We start from the raw sequence: 21646 nt of genomic DNA on the forward strand, positions 1-21646 counted from the left end.
CTTTCCCCAGAGGGACATTTTAAATGTTTTCACCTACTTTGATCTCATCTTTATCACGTACAGTAAGTTTTCGGAATGCAGAATTGCAGTAGTAATGTTGGGATTAAATTTTTATTACTGAGGCTTTGAAGCACAAACAAAATTTTAAAAGCCCGTTAGTAATTGGGAATTGTAATCCTGCTGAGGATACAGTTTATGGCTGTAATAACTATAAAACACAATGATAAATATGAAAATATTATACTAGAATTTGGAGGAATGTTTTCACCTTCATTTCTTTATTAAACTGTATAGAAATTATTCTTGGGTGTTCAGTCTTATCAGATATATGGGTTAACATTAAGACGAAAACATACAAAAATACTCTGGTATTAGTTTAAAATTGCAATAAAACTCTTAACAATTTTTGCAGGTTTAGCTGTGAAATACAAAGGTGAGAAACAATTTCATCACTTAGAAACGTATAGTTTATTAAGCCTTCTTTGTGGGAAGACTAAATGTAGTTCATTAGTTGTTGGTTCATTTATTCATTCACTTATTCATTTAGGTAACACACACTTACTGATTAATGTGTCAGGCACTGTGCCAGTTGGTAAGGATACAAAGATGGGCTTGGGATCATCTTTGCCCTTGTGTGTTTTGTTGACACAGTATCTTTTATCTTGTGTTGGACTGCCTTGAAATTGTGACTCAAATAGCTGCTTGAGTTGAAAATGAACTTTTTTTTTTTTCCCCCCACATTGGAAGAGAAAACATGCCTACCCAGGTAAAGTGTCTAGAGAGGCCAAGGTTTTGATAGTCTTATATTCCATTTTCATTTTAAGGGAGACGATATAGAAAGATAAGTTCTTCATTATGTTGTAGTGTTGGAGCTGCTCACGGCACAGGGGTATCGCGAGTCTTGAGGGTGCTTGGGATATGGTTTAACACAAACACATGGCAGAAGCTCAGGAGTTAATCCCTCCTAAGTGTGTTCAGAAGTAGCAGGTCAGAGATGCTTGCTGGCCGGCAGGTCCATAGTGGTCCTCAAGAGGCATTGTAGCATAGTGGGTAAGAGCTGTTGGGTCTGGAACCCGATTATCTGGGTTTGGACACTGGATCTGCAGACACATGGGACAAACTAGTTAACCCCTCTGTACTGTGGTTTACTCATTTGTAAAATAGAGATGGGAACGACACACGGTTCTCATATTGTCTTGGCAGGATCAAGTGAGTTAATCCATGTGAAGTGCTTAGGACAGTAGCTGACACGTAGGGCTCAATAAATAGTGATACTGGTGGTGCTGCTGGAGGAGGAGCCGTGGCAACAATGCAGTAATAATAGTAGCAATAGTAGTAGCAGCAGCAGTAGCGACCTTAGTGACAGTAGCAGCAGTAGTAGTATTGGGGCAGTAGTGGTGATGGTGACCATCAACATCTTATCGCCATCATGAATTCCTTTATTCGTACCATGTCACAGTCACAAAAGGTCCCTCTATGTGGGGGGGTCAACAAGAGATAGGGGGTCACATTTATTGATGGACTGTATTTTAAGAATCAAGGAAGAATATCTTCTTAACGCTGATGTGACAACTTTGTATTCTACCTAGGGTGTGTGCCATCCGTGACTACCACCAAAAATTGTGGGTTGGGGGACCCTGTCCGGTAGTCCTGTTACCTTTTAACAAAAAGGTAAAAGGTTACCAGCCCTTAAGAGACCTGCAGCATGAGCTAGGCTGCTGTCCGCTCCCACCTCCCCTCATTGTACTTCCCATCATATTTGTAGCGGTGCCACCATGGAAGTCACACAGAATGCCAGTTTAGTGACTGTGTTCTCACACTTCATTCCCTCTCCCGTAACCCTTCTGTCCAGATTCTCTCCGGACATCTCCACAGAAGGGCAGCGGGGAAGACAAGGGTTGGGGGAGTGTGCTTAATTCAGTGAATCTCAAATGGGGTGCAGTCTGGAGACATGGGCAACGTCTGGAGACATTTCTGATGGTCACATGGGGGGATTGCTACTGTCATTTAGTGGCTGGAGTCCAGGGATGCTGCCGAACACCTTAAATGCATAGGACAGCCTCTCCCAGCCTCTGCCCCCCCGGCAAAGAATGATGTGGTCCCAAGTGTCAATTGTGTCAAAGTTGAGAAACCCTGAGTTAACCCAAACTGGAGGGTCAGGGCCTCTGCGTCTGGCTAATGACAGTTGCTGGGAAGAGTTAAATGCCGTTTTTGCACATGGACTCCTTGGCTGATAATTCAGGCTCTGGGCAAAGAGGCTGGAGATGGGGGAGATTGATATCATTTATGTGAGGGGTGGTTTCTTTACAGTGAATACAGCCCCCGAGTGGCACCATTGCCCCCGTCTGTGTGACTGTCCTCTGGCAGTCTTCAGAGCTCTGGAGAAGGGGTCAGAGCTTTAGATTCAGCGTAAGAGCAGAGCTGGTGGCTGACTCCTGCTATCTGCGCCAGCTAATGATGTGTCGCGGACAGGCTGTGAGTCATGCTGACTGTGGGACTGCAGCCCCCGGAGGGGAATGATCTCATGACCCTTTGGATAAAACGGTAAAGCTTTGCATCACTCAGGGAGAGATTTCTCTAGGAAGGATGAGAGCATTTTCCAAAGGTTTTATTTTTTATTTATCTATGTAACAGACAGTTACGTAGTGTTTATTGTGTGCCAGGCAGTGTTCAAAACATTTTATAAATATTAACTCATTAAGTCCTCATTACAACCCCAAAGAGGTAGGCTTATGCTTTCAACTCCTACAAATAAGGATGCAAAAATGGAGAGTGAGGGCTCAAACCTAGGAAGTGATTAAGAGTCTAATAAGCCCTTGATCATTATGTTGTGGATGAAAGTCACTGAATGTCATGCTTGGTTTCTTTTTTCAGCCCGGCTCTTGACTTCTGGCTGGCCACACTGAGATGTCAGGGAATTAGGCAGACCTGAGTCGAGTCTGCATTGCGATTTTGTATCTCTTTAACCATGAGCATATTACTTTCTGTCCGTGAATCTCAGTTTTCTCTTCTGTAAAATGAAGTCATACCTGCTTCATGGAGAATGTGAAGATAAATGGAATTCCTTATATATGTGCATGGCACGTGGTAGGCGTTCAGGAACTTAGTTCCCTTCTAACCTTCTTTGTTATAATCATGTTTTTAGCCAATTGCTCTAATGTCATGGCCAGCTTGTCTTACTACCTGTGGGTAAGGTACACACTGAAGAGCAAAAAATAGACCTGGTCGGATGTTCATTAGAGTGAGTGAATGAACAATCTGCTACAGATCTCAACGTGGTGAAGAAGTCTGATGTTTGGTGTTGGGTGTGGTGGAACGATTGAGATTATGCTAATAAGCACATAGAACCAGACTTTCAGGATGAAGATGTGGGTTCTGTTTCTGTTCGTAGTTTTTAGTCAGCTTCAGTGAAGCTGTCTGTAAACCACCAAGAATGCAAAATTCCATGTCAATTACACACACACACCTTTGTTTCTGTTCAGATGAGTGTCTCTCTTGACCTGGCAAAATAGAAGGCCTGCATGCCTGTTGGTGGAGAGGGTCATGGGCTGTGCTCTGGGGTTGGTGGATTGATCCAGTGTGTGTTTCTTTCCTGGCTGGATCAGAGCACCTGTTCGGCGCGAGCGTGCTCTGTTCCCAGCAGAATGGAAGGTGACAACTTCCCATTTGTCTCAGTTCAGGACTTTTCTGCATCCTGCTGCCTACACTATGTCCTACTCCCCTGGCCCACTCCCAATTCATAAGTGAGTCTGAATTCTGTTCACATAGATGGCTATCCTGTGGTCCTCCTGCTTTCCTCACATGTACAAGTCAGACTATCTTTCTTTGATTATGAGTTTCCAGAGGAGAGGGGGCTAACTTAATTTCTCTCTGTGTGTGTAGAATACCTTGTATACAAACTTAGTAAATACTTACATAGGCATGAAGATAATGTGTCTGTAATTTATCCAGAGAGAAGAACACTTCTCTATAACCCACAGCCAGATACGTAAGAAAGAGAATCAACTCTTAAATGTAAGCACCAGAAAAGAATAGTCCCAGCGTCTAGAACAATGCCTGGCACATAGTAGTTGTTTAATAAATATGTCTTGAATGAAGGAATGAATCTGGTCTTTATTTTAAGTGTCTTCCTAAATTGCATTATAGTTAACTCTGGGTTATCCAGCATGTCTGGAATCTGGAACTGTAGCTTTTATTAAGTATTACCATATGTAACTAACAGCAGTAAAGACTTTGCAAAAAATTTGGACATGCGAGAGTCCACAGCACTAAAAAAACGAACAGTGAGGGGCTTCCTTGGTGGCGCAGTGGTTGAGAATCTGCCTGCCAATGCAGGGGACACGGGTTCGAGCCCTGGTCTGGGAAGATCCCACATGCCGCGGAGCAACTGGGCCCGTGAGCCACAACTACTGAGCCTGCGCGTCTGGAGCCTGTGCTCCGCAACAAGAGAGGCCGCGACAGTGAGAGGCCCGTGCACCGCGATGAAGAGTGGCCCCCGCTCACCACAACTAGAGAAAGCCCTTGCACAGAAACGAAGACCCAACACAGCCAAATAAATAAATAAATAAATAAATAAAATTTATTAAAAAAAAAACAACTAACAATGAACTTGATCCAGAAGTTACTTCAGGGCCTTGCTACACTTTGGGCTTGTCATTCTATGTGTCAGTAACCACCATGCTAGAACGAGGAAGAATTTAACAGAGTGGTTTGGTAGGATGCAGAGTAACAGGGAGTTTTCTCTCTCGACCTAGTAGCCAGGAATAATTTTAATGTTACTTACCGCGAAAGTTGTCTTACAGAGCGAACTGATTTGTTTTGTACTCTTTGGGCCACTTGAACGTGGCCTCTGTCATCTCTAAGAGGTGGTTTGTTAGGACAGGTCTTCAAGTGGTACTTTTTGATTTGCCACCTTTTGTTCTTCATGTCAGAGAGAGAAGCAAAGGGAGGGTAAGCGTGTGCGCGCCAGGCAAATGTGTGGGGACCAAAGGATTTTTAAACTACGTACGTTTTCTTTTACAGATTTGAAGAAGACTCTTGCTGTGTTGTTGGATAACATTTTGCAGCGCATTGGCAAGTTAGAGTCAAAGGTGGACAACCTCGTAATCAATGGCACAGGGACAAACTTGACCAACTCCACCACAGCTGTTCCCAGCTTGGTAGCACTTGAGAAAATTAATGTGGCAGGTAAGGACCGCAATTCTATGCCCTGACATGAAGTCAAAGCCTGCTTCGAACTGGGAAGAGAATACAGGAGCATAGCGTTCTTATTGGCATAAGATAAATCCCGTAAACTCGGTATGGCCCCTGTAAAGCTAATTTTAAATTTATTTTTGAATAACACGTTCAAATGCTTTTATAGTCTCTTCATGATGTGTAATATCTGGTGGTCTCCATGGCATATTTCCCATAATGAGCTCCTGGAATTACTTTTAATGAGAAGATTCACAGCAGGGATAAATGAAATACAGAGGTGATCTGGGCAGCTCATGCCAATGAGGGTTCCTTCCCCTCCCCATATTTATCAGACAATTTCAAAAGTCTATTTCACATAATAGATTCTCTCCTCCCTGCTGTTAAAGAAGAACCAACATGGCAGAAAGTGCCTCCTTTGTGTATCTGGGGAAATAGAAATTCTAGAAATGGCCCTTGGGGAATAAATGGTCCGTGCCTGATCTTGGCCTGATTCTGTAGCCACTTGTGGACACCGGGATGCGATTTGTCTGTCCCCTTCTTGAAACTGGACCCTTGGATGAAAGAAGAGAAATGGATTTTAAAACAAACCCCAAATCATACACAGCACGTATTGTCCACAGCTCACATTGGACCCCCCATCGCACTGCCCTGGCACCAGCCTCTGGGCCTTTGTGGTTGAGCCAGGCCTTGACCTTGTTAGGGTGACCACTGTCGTTTCCTAGGGACCCAGGACAAAGCAAGAGCTCAAGAATAAGGATTAGGATTAGGTGTTTTGGGTGGATGGCTGTGAATGAGTTGTCTATACTCCTGGTGGGTGGTATGCAAACTCTAGTTAATGGATAAAATAAGTAGCTGGGTTACTTTTGAAATTTTAAAAACCGACTTGAGTACCCTTTTTGGCTTTTCTTTCCCTCTTTCTTATAGGAAATTCACAGCCTTAAGTAGGAGAGAGGTTCTTTTCCTTTCCCACCTCCCAGTGTCAAAACGTTTAATTGTTTCACATTAGGCAAGCTTGTTGTATGACGTTTCTGCTGTGTTCTTTGCCCTTTAGCAAGTTTTAAATTGCAAAATATATTTTTAATAATCCAAAGTATCCCACCAAACAGATATTAAAAATAACTTTTAATTACAACACAGAGGCAGTGTCATCTAGGCCATAAATCCTGTCTTCCCTTGCAGTTTCCAACAGCTTCTGTAATTAGACAAGAAAACCTCCCACTGTGTTGAGCTACTGATTAATAAATGGAACCCATGCCTCTGCAGCCTCCACCCCTCCACCCCTGTTCCCAGTAGGAGATGCTGTTGAGAAGGTCCTGTCTGATTTCATGGCAGCTCCGCAGGACCCTATATCGGGGGGCTGGTGAGGATTGCTCTGCCTCTAACACTGCTGCCTCCCACCGCCTCTGTCCTGTAGGGCCTGTGTCGACATGTCTGCTGTCGTTCTCTTCCCGATAAGGGATCTCGTTGCCTCTGACTGTCCGGTTTGTGTGCCGGGCTCACAGGGAGACTTGGTGCCTGAGCTCCAAGTCTCAGGGTACAAAATTGTGGAATGAAATGGAAAGCAGGTCGTGGCTACTTATTTCAAGTGGGATCCCAGCCCTGTGTATGGAGCTAGTTTACTTGGCTAACACATTATCTCCGAGCACATTCTGTAAGTCATTGGCTCTGACTAGGGCTCCTTTAGAGGTGCCACTGGTACTGTGTTTTTACTGATGTTTATAGAACCAGAGTATTTTGTTTTGTTTCCTTTTTGGAAAAAGGGAGCAAATTTAAAGTTATGCTTTTGATAATTAACCTCATTCTTACTCGTTTGCGTCTCTCGTGTGTGACACACTCCATACCTTCGAGAGTTTTACTTGGCCAATTAGTAAAATAATACACATGCTTAGAGCGACCATAATTTATGTTATTCTAAGTGGGGGTGACTGTGGAAGGCTTCTGACATAGTCAGAAGGTAAACTTTGAATGTGGGTAGGATTGAGGCGATTGAGAAAGAGACACAGACTAGAAATGGATTGTGACACAGATAAAAAGTTGTTAGTTTCCTCTCCTTCCTTCCAACTAGCAACCATTCAGTAAATACCAGTACAGTTCCTGAGCCTTGGAGGCACGTGATTTTATTGACTCTTCTCAGCATCTCAGAGAAGTGGTTTCACACAGGTTTTGTGACTTTAACTATTTGGGATGGGGTGAGGCTTTGTTGCTGAGCTCAGCTGAAGACCTCATGCCTAGTAGAGAAGACATTGTGTTTGCTCCTTCTTTCTTACTTTCACTTATAAATCATCCCAAATGGGTGAGCGTAGAAAGAATGTGGAACCATTTTCTTAGATGTTCCTAAAGAGCTGACAGTTTCCTGGACTATTTAATATCCTGTCTAATAAGGAAGTTCTTTATGACTGAGGGTCTGTTTCTTTGGCTGACCTGTGTGTTAGAAAACAAAACAACTTGTCCCTCTGTGCGTGTGTGTGCATATGCATTCCCTGCCTAGACGCTGCTGCGTTAGCCACAGCGGCTATAGATGTGGAATGAAGAATGCGGGCATCCTCCTTAATTTCCCCCAGAGGTTGGAGGGTCCTTTATATCTTGTCAGATAACCCACATATTTTTTTTTTTTATTTGCCAGGTCTGTAGATTAGGGTGCCAAAAAGAAGGACAAGCACGTAAGTTCCTAGTCCTAGCTCATGGTCGAGCCCTCATGGCTTTTTTGTCCTCTTCCTGATCCATGGCTGTTCTGGCAGTGCTCACACCTCTCCTGTCATAGCAGGAGTGGCTCTTGAGCTGTGAGAGAGATCGTTTTTGTAGGGTTCCAATCGTAGTTGCGTGAAGTTTTTCTTTCTTCCTTTCTGCATTAAGACATGTGGTAATTGCTCAGAAATGTTCTCCCTGGTGTGACTTTACTGCTTACTCTGGTGTCTTATTGCTCACGGATAGATCTTGTGGTTGGCTATAAACTGCATCTAAATTGGGTACCATAGCAGTTGAAGAAGAATTCTCTAAATTTATTTTCTTTTTAGGGATGTGTGTGTGTGTGTGTGTGTGTGTGTGTCCCCTTTTTCTTTCTCTGTTTAGCTGTGTTCTATGTGGCTTTTATTCAAAATGGCTTGTCTTACTAAATTTATTTTTACTCTTGGGCTTTTTGATTATGTGAAAATGAATGTTCCTCTAGATAAATTTAGGTGGAAATGAACTTTATGAAAATCAAGAATCAGATTGAACTGCATTTTTTTTTAAACATCTTTCTTGGAGTATAATTGCTTTGCAACGTTGTGTTAGTTTCTGCTGTATAACAAAGTGAATCAGCTATATGTATACATACATCCCCATATCCCCTCCCTCTTGCGACTCCCTCCCACCCTCCCTATCCTACCTCTCTAGGTGGTCACAAAACACCAAGCTGATCTACCTGTGCTATGCAGCTGCTTCCCACGAGCTAGCTATTTTACATTTGGTAGTGTATATATGGCCATGCTACTCTCTCACTTCGTCCCAGCTTACCCTTCCACCTCCCCGTGTCCTCAGGTCCATTCTCTACATCTGCATCTTTATTCCTGTCCTGCCCCTAGGTTCTTCAGAACCATTTATTTATTTATTTATTTATTTATTTATTTATTTATTTATTTATTAGATTCTATATATGTGTTAGTATATGGTATTTGTTTTTCTCTTTCTGACTTACTTCACTCTGTATGACAGACTCTAGGTCCATCCACCTCACTACAAATAACTCAATTTCGTTTCTTTTTATGGCTGAGTAATATTCCGTTGTATATACGTGCCACATCTTCTTTATCCATTCATCTGTCGATGGACACTTAGGTTGCTTCCATGTCCTGGCTATTGTAAATAGTGCTTCAATGAACATTGTGGTACATGTCTTTTTTTGAATTATGGTTTTCTAAGGGTATATGCTCAGTAGTGGGATTGCTGGGTCATATACTGGTTCTATTTTTAGTTTCTTAAGGAACCTCCATACTGTTCTCCATAGTGGCTCTATCAATTTACATTCCCACCAACAGTGCAAGAGTGTTCCCTTTTCTCCACACCCTCTCCAGCATTTATTGTTCGTAGATTTTTTGATGATGACCATTCTGACTGGTGTGAGGTGATACCTCATTGTAGTTTTGATTTGTATTTCTCTAATGATTAGTGATGTTGAGCATCCTTTCATGTGTTTGTTGGCAATCTGTACATCTTCTTTGGAGGAATGTCTATTTAGGTCTTCAGCCCATTTTTGGATTAGATTGTTTGTTTTTTTGATATTGAGCTGCATGAGCTGCTTGTATATTTTGAAGATTAATCCTTTGTCAGTTGCTTTGTTTGCAAATATTTTCTCCCATTCTGAGGGTTGTCCTTTCGTCTTGTTTATGGTTTCCTTTGCTGTGCAAAAGCTTTTAAGTTTCATTAAGTCCCATTTGTTTATTTTTGTTTTTATTTCCATTTCTCTAGGAGGTGGAAAGAGGATCTTGCTGTGATTTATGTCAAAGAGTGTTCTTCCTATGTTTTCCTCTAAGAGTTTTATAGCGTCTGGCCTTACATTTAGGTCTTTAATCCATTTTGAATTTATTTTTGTGTATGGTGTTAGGAAGTGTTCTAATTTCATCCTTGTACATGTAGCTGACCAGTTTTCCCAGCACCGCTTACTGAAGAGGCTGTCTTTTCTCCATTGTATATTCTTACCTCCTTTATCAAAGATAAGGTGACCATATGTGTGTAGGTTTATCTCTGGGCTTTCTATCCTTTTCCATTGATCTATGTTTCTGTTTTTGTGCCAGTACCATATTGTCTTGATTACTGTAGCTTTGTAGTATAGTCTGAAGTCTGGGAGCCTGATTCCTCCAGCTCCGTTTTTATTTCTCAAGATTGCTTTGGCTATGGGGTGTTTTGTGTTTCCATACATATTGTGAAATTTTTTGTTCTACTTCTGTGAAAAATGCCTTTGGTAGTTTGATAGGGATTGCATTGAATCTGTAGATTGCTTTGAGTAGTATAGTCATTTTCACAATGTTGATTCTTCCAATCCAAGAACATGGTATATCTCTCCATCTGTTTGTATCATCTTTAATTTCTTTCATCAATGTCTTACAGTTTTCTGCATACAGGTCTTTTGTCTCCTTAGATAGGTTTATTCCTAGGTATTTTATTCTTTTTGTTGCAGTGGTAAATGGGAGTGTTTCCTTAATTTCTCTTTAAGATTTTTTCATCATTAGTGTATAGGAATGCAAGAGATTTCTGTGCATTAATTTTGTATCCTGCTACTTTACCAAATTCATTAATGAGCTCTAGTAGTTTTCTGGTAGCATCTTTAGGATTCTCTATGTATAATATCATGTCATCTGCAAACAGTTGACAGTTTTACTTCTTCTTTTCCAATTTGGATTCATTTTATTTCTTTTTCTTCTCTGATTGCTGTGGCTGAAACTTCCAAAACTATGTTGAATAATAGCAGTGAGAGTGGGCAACCTTGTCTTGTTCTTGATCTTAGAGGAAATGGTTTCAGTTTTTCAGCATTGAGAACGATGTTGGCTGTGGGTTTGTCATATATGGCCTTTATTATGTTAAGGTAGGTTCCCTCTATGCCTACTTTCTGGAGAGTTTTTATAATAAATGGGTGTTGAGTTTTGTCGAAAGCTTTTTTGCATCTATTGAGATTATCATATGGTTATTCTCCTTCAGTTTGTTAATATGGTGTATCACGTTGATTGATTTGCGTATATTGAAGAATCCTTGCATCTCTGGGATAAACCCCACTTGATCATAGTGTATGATCCTTTTAATGTGCTGTTGGATTCTGTTTGCTAGTGTTTTGTTGAGGATTTTTGCATCTATGTTCATCAGTGATATTGGCCTGTCACTTTCTTTTTGTGTGACATCTTTGGTTTTGGTATCAGGGTGATGGTGGCCTCGTAGAACGAGTTTGGGAGTGTCCCTCCCTCTGCTGTAATTTGGAAGAGTTTGAGAAGGATAGGTGTTAGCTCTTCTCTAAATGTTTGATAGAATTTGCCTGTGAAGCCATCTGGTCCTGGGCTTTTGTTTGTTGGAAGATTTTTAATCACAGTTTCAATTTCAGTGCTTGTGATTGGTCTGTTTATATTATCTATTTCTTCCTGGTTCAGTCTCAGAAGGTTGTGCGTTTCTAAGAATTTGTCCATTTCTTCCAGGTTGTCCATTCTATTGGCATATAGTTGCTTGTAGTAATCTCTCATGATCCTTTGTATTTCTGCAGTGTCAGTTGTTACTTCTCCTTTTTCATTCTAATTGTGTGGATTTGAGTCTTCTCCCTTTTTTTTCTTGATGAGTCTGGCTAATGGTTTATCAATTTTATCTTCTCAGAGAACCAGCTTTTAGTTTTATTGATCTTTGCTGTTGTTTCCTTCATTTATTTTTCATTTATTTCTGATCTGAGCTTTATGATTTCTTTCCTTCTGCTAACTTTGGGTTTTTTTTGTTCTTCTTTCTCTAATTGCTTTAGGTATAAGGTTAGGTTGTTTATTTGAGGTGTTTCTTGTTTCTTGAGGTACGATTGTGTTGCTATAAACTTCTCTCTTTGAACTGCTTTTGCTGCATCCCATAGGTTTTGGGTTGTCGTGTTTTCATTGTCATTTGTTTCTAGGTAGTTTTTGATTTCCTCTTTGATTTCTTCAGTGATCTCTCGTTTATTTAGTAACATATTGTTTAGCCTCCATGTGTTTGCAGTTCTTACAGTGTTTTTCCTGTAATTGATATCTAGTCTCATAGTGTTGTGGTCGGAAAAGATACTTGAAACGATTTCAGTTTTTCAAAATTTCCAAGGCTTGATTTGTGACCAAATGAACTGCATTTCTGAGCTCTGTTTATCTTACTGAAGAGGACAGTGAATCAAAGAAATGAAAAAATAGATTGAAAAAAACAAAAACCACCTTTCAACCAATTATGATTTCTCCAGGTTTAATCCTTGAAGGGACTTGAGTGTGCCTTTGTCAAAATTATTTATTTTCGGAATGATACTTTGATTTTTTTGAAAGACCGATTCTGCTTTTCTCTAGAGTTGTGATCTTAAATTATGAAGTGGAGTGAGTAGGATGGGGTCTGTACTTCTTGGCCGTGTACTGACATGGGGGAAAGGTAAAAAGCTACAGGTGTGTGATGTGACAGTGCTGGCCTTCTGAGGACTGTCAGTGTCTGCTTTTATCCTCGTTTTGTCCACAGTGTGTTGTTCAAAGCATGGCTGTTGAAGGTGTTTAATAAATACTGTCCACATGGGTTGGATTATGCTGGGGGTGGGTGGCATTTGGTTTCACTTCTACAAGGGTTTCTCCTTGTTGCTCCTCTTTTCCATTTATATGTATGAGGATTTGCTTGGTAGTGGGACTTGGCATTCCTGTTCCTTTCTCGGACTTGAGCAGCAGACACTGCCTAAGAAATACGACTCCGTTTTTGTCGGTCATGACTTAGCTTCCCGTGGATGACTTGGTGCTGTGGAGCCTTCCTAGAATGTGATGGTTCCAACTCTAGATTGTAATATTTGGGGGGAATGGGGATATTGTGCAGCTCTCTGTGGTGTGGGGGAGGGGAGGGAGGAACGTGGGCACACGCGTGTTTGCAAATTTATTCATTTATACTCTCAAGAACTTGTTGTTGTCGTTCAGCAGCAGCTGAATAACTGGCCAACGCTGATGGTTCACAACAAGGCTGAACATCATGATAGCATCTCCTTCTGTTTTGATTGCTTACAATTGCAAGGTGAATTGGGAAACACGGTCACAAAATCGAAAATGCAGGCACAACCCAAGAGGATGCTTTCTGTTATTGAGTTCAAATTGAACATTAGGCAGCCCTGCATTTTCCACACGTCAGTTTCAGCGTGCAACATATTCTAGTATTTGGGGTTGAAGTGCAGTGTATTTGAACTTGGGTGTTGTTCTCAATAAAAGAACCATAATTGTTATTCTTAGCATTGGAAAATTGATAATGAAAAATGTCCCTGCTGAGTTCCAGGGCCTGTATTTGGAAGTGCAGTTTCCCCCTTTTGGTGCTGCTAATGGACCTTGCAATGAAGTTGCACCTGTGCTGTTTCCTTGGTTGTGTCCTCAAGTTATCAGATGTGTTGGTGTAGCACCTGAAGTGTCCCAGCCCCACCCAAGCAGGAGCTTAGCAGGTGACTTTCCCAGGGTCAGGTATTGGCCTGTCAGTGGCACCCCAGATGCTGCCCGAGAGACAGGAGAGAGGTGAGACTGCAGGGGGCTTTTTTTTTTTTATTATTAATCTAAGCAAGAAACAAATGAGTACCTTCTATGTATGTGTCCCTTTCTGTTTCATTCTTTGCAAAGGCAGCAATAAGTATTTGGCTGCCTGTGAGAAACAGTCCCTTTGGTATCTTCACAGAAAATGTATGCCATTGTTGGTGTGGTTTTCACTTTGTGTGGTCAAGGGCACTTTTATTTTTATCACAAAGAAGGAGGAAGAGAAAGAAAATGCAGTTCAGAGGAGTGGTGCTGACCTGTGTGCCTGGGTATTTATAGCATTGAATCTCAACTGCCTGCAATTTTGCCACCCAGGCAACGCTTGGCAATATCTGGAGACATTTTTTGGTTGTCACACCTGAGGAGGTGCTAGTGACATGTACTAGATAGAGGCCAGGGTTGCTGCTAAACAGCTTGCAGTGCACAGGCCAGCCCCACAGCAGAGAATTATCTAGCCCCAAATGTCAATTGTGCAGTGGTTCAGAAACCCTGATCTATAAGGTATTGTTGGAAACTGGTTTTCCCACTTATGATCAGTGCAGAATGATGTTTGAGACACTGAGGCTTCCTGAGCAGCCGGTCTCCTTCCGCTTTCCGAGCAAGGCTGTTTGCAGACCTCCCAATCCTCACCACTTCTGGCTTTGCAACTGGTCTTTGAAAGCTTTAAGAGATTTCATAAACTCCCAGAACACTCTTCTGCAGTTCTGACCTTAAGAAACCTCTTTCCTGGACACAAACCAGTAAAATTTTGGCAATCTGCATTTTACTCTGGCTTGTATAGAAGGTAATTATTTCTTTTCATGAAAGAGCCACCAATTCAGAATAATGATGGCAAAGTAGTTGGAGAGAGTGGATTTAAATTACCAGAATGTTTTAGAAGAAATTCCATTTTATTAATTTTTAAGCAGAGTATATAATTATCGAGATATGAGCAAGTAAATTAAATAAGTTAAGGAAAATGAGAGGTCCCCAAAGATCTACTTCACAGCGTGAAATGCCCTCCAGACCTTATCTGGAGCAACATAAAAGGAGATGAGACTGGAAGAAGGTGGGTTGGGGGATCTGTGAAGAGTTTTCAATGTAACACTAAGGAGTTTCTATTTTGTCCTGTAGGCGGTGACAGCTGATGAGGGTTTGAAGCAGGAGGATGATTAGATGAGGTCTGTATTTTCAGAGAAAGATTAATGGCCATGTGGACGCAGGATGCTTGCGAAGGGGCCAGATGAGAGTGTAGTTGACTCGTGTAGAAGGATTGCAAGACATGTGCGTGAGGCCAGGGAGAAGGGGAGGTTTGAGACCCACATGGGTGGAGCTCACGTGACGGGGATGCTGGTGGACCATGGGAGGGGGCGAGGAAGGAGCCGTCATATGATTCCCAAGGATGGAGCTTGAAGGATGACTGGGGGGGTGCATTTATGGAGGAAACAAGCCAGCAAAGGCAGGAGTTGGGGAGGACAGAAGCCATGTGTTAATGTGGATTTAGGGAGTGTAAATTGCCTGGCCGCAAGTCATTTGTTTAGGGATACCAGTTTAAAGGAAGTTGGAACATTGATTCTCAGGAGATGAGGGACAGTGAAAGGCACTGTTTGTAGAGCCACGCTGCCCAGGTTCAAATCCCGGCTCCACCACTTCATACCTGTGTGACCTTGGGTGTGTTTCTTTTTTTAAATGAAAGCTTCTTTATTTATTTATTTATTTTTGGATGTGTTGGATCTTTGTTTCTGTGCGAGGGCTTTCTCTAGTTGCGGCGAGCGGGGGCCACTCTTCATCGTGGTGCATGGGCCTCTCACTGTCGCAACCTCTCTTGTTGCAGAGCACAGGCTCCAGACGCGCAGGCTCAGTAATTGTGGCTCACGGGCCCAGTTGCTCCGCGGCATGTGGGATCTTCCCAGACCAGGGCTCAAACCCGTGTCCCCTGCATTGGCAGGCAGATTCTCAATCACTGCGCCACTAGGGAAGCCCATGACCTTGGGTGTGTTTCTTAACCTTTCAATGCCTGCGTTGCCTCTTCTGTAAAATGGGGGAGTTAATAGTAGTGTCCATTTCATGGGGGTTGTTTATGAGGATTAAGTGAGATCAGTATACTATGTAGAAACGTGCCTGGTGCAAAGTCAGCACTAAATGAGCATTTGTTAATTACAGTTTAAAGGCTACACATTTAGAATATTGATATAAGAATGAAAATTGGATTGACTCATTATTAGTTATTAATATTTATATGCAATATAATATTGACTAGTTATTGATATCACCATGGTGAAACTAATAACTAATATTTCTATAGTGCTTTATGGATTAGAAAATATTTTCATACATGTGTATTCTTTTTTTTTTTTGAAAGGAATTCCTTTTATTATTTTTTATTATTATTTATTTATTTATTTTTGGCTGTGTTGGGTCTTCGTTTCTGTGCAAGGGCTTTCTCTAGTTGCGGCAAGCGGGGGCCACTGTTCATCGCGGTGCGTGGGCCTCTCACTATCGCGGCCTCTCTTGTTGCGGAGCACAGGCTCCAGACGCGCAGGCTCAGTAGTTGTGGCTCATGGGCCTAGTCGCTCCGCGGCATGTGGGATCTTCCCAGACCAGGGCTCGAACCCGTGTCCCCTGCATTGGCAGGCAGATTCTCAACCACTGCGCCACCAGGGAAGCCCCGTATTACTTCTTTTGAGTGCCTTAACTTGAAGTTCCCAAATTGACCTTTTTGTCAGTACATGGAGATCTTTATTATCAATACTTAGAGGCTTAACGGGAATTCCACGTATTTGTCAGTAATCTCTTGGTTGCAAGAGGCAAAAATACTCAAACAGAAATGAAATTTGGGGCCCATGTAATTGGAGAGTTCAGAAGATGAGGCTGAGCTCGTATTGCTAGATACAGACACAGGAACCGTCTCCAACAACCTCAGCGGTACTGCCGTCGGCATTGGCTTCATTCTTAGGCCATCTTCCCAGGATGGTGGCAGAAGTGGCCGCAGGAGGCTCTGGGTTTCTGGCAACACTCTTTGGGAGTGTTCTGTTGGCTTGGCTTGGCTTGTCTTGCAGTGTGTGCCTCTCCATAACCCAGTGACATTGCCCAGCGACCTCCTGATTGGCTAGGCCTGCATCACGTACGTCACCCCGAGATTTCATGATGGGGGAGGGTCCCTAAAGAGATTCCAAGCAAGCAGATAAAAGAGATAAAGGGATCAGAGACCCTCATCACGTTATGGTTTGGATTTCCAGAGTCGTCCTGAGCCTGACTCCCAACTTTTCTTTCCAGGAGAGTTCACAGAGGGCAAAGCTTCTGGAATGCTAACCTTTCTGCCCCCATTTTAAATGCTGCTGTGGCTGAGTGTGGCCCAGCCCTGCCAGGAACTGGCCCAGCCCACAACATGCTGTTCATGTGTGCCCTGATACATTGCCGTGTTTTTGTCCTCAGCCTGGAATGCCCTACATTTTTCTGGCTTACCCTTATTTATCATCTCTTCCAAGACTCACCTGAAGCACGCTCTCCAATAAGAAGCCTTCCTTGATGTCCTTCAGGCCCCAGAGGTTTCTGGTGCCCTTGCTTTATGTTCCCATGACTGCTGTGTGCATCTTTGGACCTTTCACAGCCAGGCTCTAAGCTCTTCAAAGGCATGGACCAAGTACCCTGCATTTTTCTTTTCATCCCAATACCTAGCTGGGAGCCTGGCAAGTAGCAGGTTCTCCGTAAGTGTTTGTCCAGCTGAACGCGTGCTTCCCTCTCCTGGCCACACACCAGCTCAGCCACTGCCCTGAAGCTTCTAGCACCACAGCCACACGCTCAGTTCTGAATTGCAGTGTCTGCTGCTCGCCGGCTTTGGCAGTCTCCTAAATATTTTAGGAATGCCTGAAAGCACCTAGAAAGTTGACTGCTACGTTGATCAAAAGGGAAATGCTTTTTTTTTTGCTTTCCTACGCTTTCTGAAAACTAAGATTCCATAAAAAGATAATTTACTTTGTTATTTCTTCATGGTTAATTATAAAAACGAAAGTAGGATTAAAAAAAAATTCTCACCAGCTACGCTCTATTAGGGATTGCTCTGAATGAAAGGTTCTTGCAGAAAAGAGGCAGGGGCCCACCAATCTCAGTGCCTTTGGACTCATTACTGGTCCTTCAAGGAATACGTGGCTGTTTTCATTTGAAAAAGTAAGAGTGAGTGTCCCTCTAGGGGGTGCTGTTCTTCCCCAGCTGTTTGAGGGGAAACATCGGGAAGAACAGCAGCCTTTAGGAATGTGCATGGTGGTATTGGCCTTGGGAACTTGTGTGGGCTTTACTGTTGTTTGTGGAAATGCCTCCACGCGGGGTGCTTCTGTGGATCGGAGATAGGACATGCTGAAATTAGACGTGTTTGTTTTAATCAGAAGGTGACAGATCCCACTTGCTCTAATTGGGCTTAATGAGGTACGTGTATACAGTTGTGCTATCAGCTTGCATATGCTTTCCTGAAGACGTTCCCTTGTCTTCGCCGTTTCATCCTCTCCCTGTTTGCACTGACACGTTATTTCAATAGAAGCATTCTAGAGCCTGAGATTTTAAAAATTCAGAAATATTTTAGAATGAAAGCTGTTTGGATGGAAGCAGGGGACTGTCTGCTGAACGTTGTTGAAAAGGATTCTTAGGTTCAGAGGCTTTTGGGGTTTTGAGGGATTTTCCTTTAAGCTGTGCTTTTGGCTTTGCATGTCCCTAGCTTCTAAAATTAGGCGGCCTCAATGAAAATCAGTTGCTAGTTTGGTTTTCCCATCCTCACTGGATCTCAGAAAAAGAAGAGATGGAGCATATGAGGTAAAGGTGGTCTGAAGTTCTTGGCTGAGTTTAGAAATGAAGGAAAGGGGTGTCCAATTCAATAACATGAGGAAGAGAGTTTGAGCTGCCCCCCAGTTCGGCCTGCAGGCATCACCTCCTGGTGGTCTCCTTTGTCTGTCCCTCCTTTGCTTTTGGACATCAGGCACATCTCATGTGCGTGATCACACAGCCCCCAAGTCCATTTGTGTCAGACTGAAGGCCTGTAGCATCAGCAGGGCCAGCTGCGGGGCTCCCGTCGGGAGTCGACAGAGGGTTTAAACTGCATTTTGATGTGCCTTGTCAGAGGTGACCAGCTACGCTCTGAACTGCTTTTTTTTTTTTTTTAATTTATTTTATTGCAGTTATAGTTGATTTGCAGTGTTGTGTTAATTTCTGCTGTACAGCGAAGTGATTCAGTTAGACGTATATGTACATTCTTTTTCATATTCTTTTCCATTATGGTTTATCACAGGATACTGAATATAGTTCCCTGTGCTCTGCAGTAGGACCTTGTTCATCCATCCTCTATATAATAGTTTGCATCTGCTAATGCCAAACTCCCAATCCTTCCCTCCCTCTCCCTTCCTCCCCCTTGACAACCACAAGTCTTGAACTGCTTTGAAGCTGTCTTGATGTTTCATGTTGGGGAACTTTTCAAGTCAACCTCTACAGTGGGGACTTTCTCTCTACTTGGAGGCAGCTGGAGATGGGCTCTTGAAACGGAAGAACCACAGTGAACATCAAGTGAAGGGCTTGAGCTAATGCTTGCCCTGTCCGGCGGGTGTGATCTACCAGCAGCCGTAGGTTCTGGCTCAGACTCTGAGCCCTGACTGCCTGGGCTCAAATCCCAGCTCCGCCCCCTTCTAGCCGCGTGTCCTTGGAGAAACCCAGTCAGTTTTCTCATCAGTACACTGGGATTAAAGTGCCTGGGCTGTGGTGCTGTGGTGGGGACTGTGAATTAATTTTTTGTGGAAAACAAAAAATAAGAGCTCAATAAGTTTTGGCCACTGGGACATGCACTTCTTAAGGATGCAGCTCAGGCTTCGACCCGTGGCCAGGCGTGTAGCAGGTGGTCAGTGCTTGTTAGTGTGTAAACTACCCAGTTCTGGTGCTGTGTTTCCTAGAGGAGACTGGACCTGGGGAAAGGGACTCCTGGAAGCTCTTGGCACTCACTCTTGGGCCACTGGTATCAGGTAATCTTCAGCAGAACTCCCAGCCCCCCTTACTTACCCGCTGTTGGCGTTTTCTCGCTATCGCTGAGCCTCAGCTTCATTGTGCAAGAGAGATAGTGACACCAGCGTTCTCCCCACGAGCCGTGAGGATGTATGAGATAAAGGTGTGCTGAGAGCCTGACACCACGTCTTGTCGCCACATACCTGCAGACCCCGCCCTTTGTGGTTAGTACCCTGTTAGAAGGGAGGGGCCCGAAGATAATACCGCCAGCACTGATGTGCCCTTTATATACCCAGCACCGCCTGGATGGTGCCAGGCCTTGTGTCAGGCAGTGGGGATGCAGCCAGGTCGGAAGCTCGGGCTCCTGCTGGGAAGGTAGGGCTCGCCGTGTAGCGGAGGAGAAGGAAGCCAGGATCAGCAATGCTCATGGTACCTTCCTTGACCTTCAACCGAGAGCTTCTTTCACTCTAGTCTGGGAGGACCTGTTGGCTTTGCCTGGGAAATGACCTTCAAACTCTATAGCCATCTGGGGATAGGACTTGGAATAACCTACAGGATTTGGCACAGAAGGAATGTCCACTGTCATGCAGTGAATGTCATATGGCCTTTGTGACAGCAAACTCGAGCATTCTGGAAACTGTGCCTGACCGCTCGCTACGCCATCTCCCTCCAAAGCAGGGTGGGGAATTCCTGTGCTGTAGAGGTCAGCTCTCAAGGGAAGGCAATCATTAACCTGTCTAAACTTTATGCTAATAGAACTTTCTCAATAATTGCTCTCATTACGTATTAGGTTAATAGGAGCAGTATACATTATAGCGAGATGAGCTGAAGGACAGAGTAAATATTTAAGACTTTATTTCAAGGTGCAGTTGGCTTGGGGTAAAGAGAAGATGAGTAAAAGCTGGATCTGATGGTATCTGAGATGGAAACACAGTGGACCACTTGGCTGCAGCTCCAGTGGTTTCTCTTCAGTGGTGCTCCTGAGCTGAGCTCCGGGGCGGCCGATGGGTATCCTCTAGGGGACTGTTATGAGCTCCGTTCTCTCCTTCCATTTCTGGCCCCCGTGAGATGGAGTAACATGGTGACGAGGAGAAACTGCCTAACTGCCTTCCCTGCACTTCCAGGGACGCTGGGAGGACTAGGCAGAGGCTCTGGCACACATGGCTGGGCCAGGTGGGGGGACCGCTGTTCACTGAAGGCAGAGGGCCATTAGCAGCAGCCGAGTTGGCCAGCAAAGCCTGTGATGAGTGCCTGCCCGTGGCTGGCCGTGCTGACCTGTCATCTGAGGGCACCAGGGGATTCATTTAGCGTGGTTTTCATGCCTCCAGGCTACCAGTGACCGAAAGCAGCCATAATCTCCATCTTTGAGTTTACGTAATAATAGGTGGTGTTCCCTAAAGGAAGGGCTTTGTAAATAGAACTTTACTTCTGTATTACAAAAAAGGATAAAATTTGACTGCTAAAAATTTAGAAATTACAGCTAAGCACAAAGATGAAAATACAAAGCAGCAGTTATTCTGTCACCCAGAGAGTGATTGATTTGCTGCTTTCCTACCAGATACTGTAAGCATGTGTTCTGTGCCAGGTACTTTCTAGGTGCTGGAGATAGAGGGGTGAGCAAATCCAAGTGTCTTCTTTCATGGAGATTACAGCCCAGCAGTGAAAGCAGATAATCAACAAATACCCAAGCATATACCATGCCCAGTGGTGATAAATGCTATAGGAAAGAGCGAAGCAGAATGAGGAGGTAGCAGGGAAGGGGGGGTACTGCTTCAGGTTTGGGTGGGTTGTCAGGGAAAACCTCTCTGAAGAAGTGACATTGATGGAGACCCAAATGGGTGAGGAAGGGAGCCATGAGGCCACCTGGGGAAGGTTGGTCCACACACAGGGGTCACTGGCACATTCTTCCTGGGTGTATTCAAGAAACACTCTTGTGCCCTTTTAATCTTTTACTGCAGGAGGTGGTCTATTAAAACCCCAATAGAGAACATTTACTACCAAACGATATCACTTGTGATTGATGCTAGACTCAGGCTGGGTATTTGAGAGATGGTATCGGAACCACGGCCAAGTGTTGTGTTCATGCAGTGGTTCGGTGTGTGATGATCCTCAGGGTGTACGGCAGCCAAGAGCGCTGGCTCCGTGCTCAGTTCCACCAGCCCTGTGGCTCTGGCTGAGTCATTTAGAGAGACCAAGTCTCAGTTTCCTCATCTGTACTGCAGAAATTAGTTCATGGGGACATTGTGAGGACCTCGTGAGAAAGTGTGTACGAAGGG

General features: G+C 43.6%; 1 protein-coding gene across 9 annotated transcripts in view; it reads left to right on the forward strand.

Moving 5' to 3' along the window:
• Window positions 1-21646, forward strand: part of MGAT5 (alpha-1,6-mannosylglycoprotein 6-beta-N-acetylglucosaminyltransferase) — a 374663-nt gene that overhangs the window by 147961 nt on the left and 205056 nt on the right. For all 9 annotated transcript variants that reach the window (XM_082465860.1, XM_082465863.1, XM_082465859.1 and 6 more), the window contains one exon: window positions 5023-5187. In XM_082465860.1, coding sequence (XP_082321986.1) covers window positions 5023-5187 — 165 coding nt within the window. The remainder of the gene's footprint in view (window positions 1-5022; window positions 5188-21646) is intronic.

The sequence above is a fragment of the Balaenoptera physalus genome, assembly GCF_965194825.1.
Source record: "Balaenoptera physalus genome assembly, chromosome: 6".
NCBI classification, from domain to species: domain Eukaryota; kingdom Metazoa; phylum Chordata; class Mammalia; order Artiodactyla; family Balaenopteridae; genus Balaenoptera; species Balaenoptera physalus.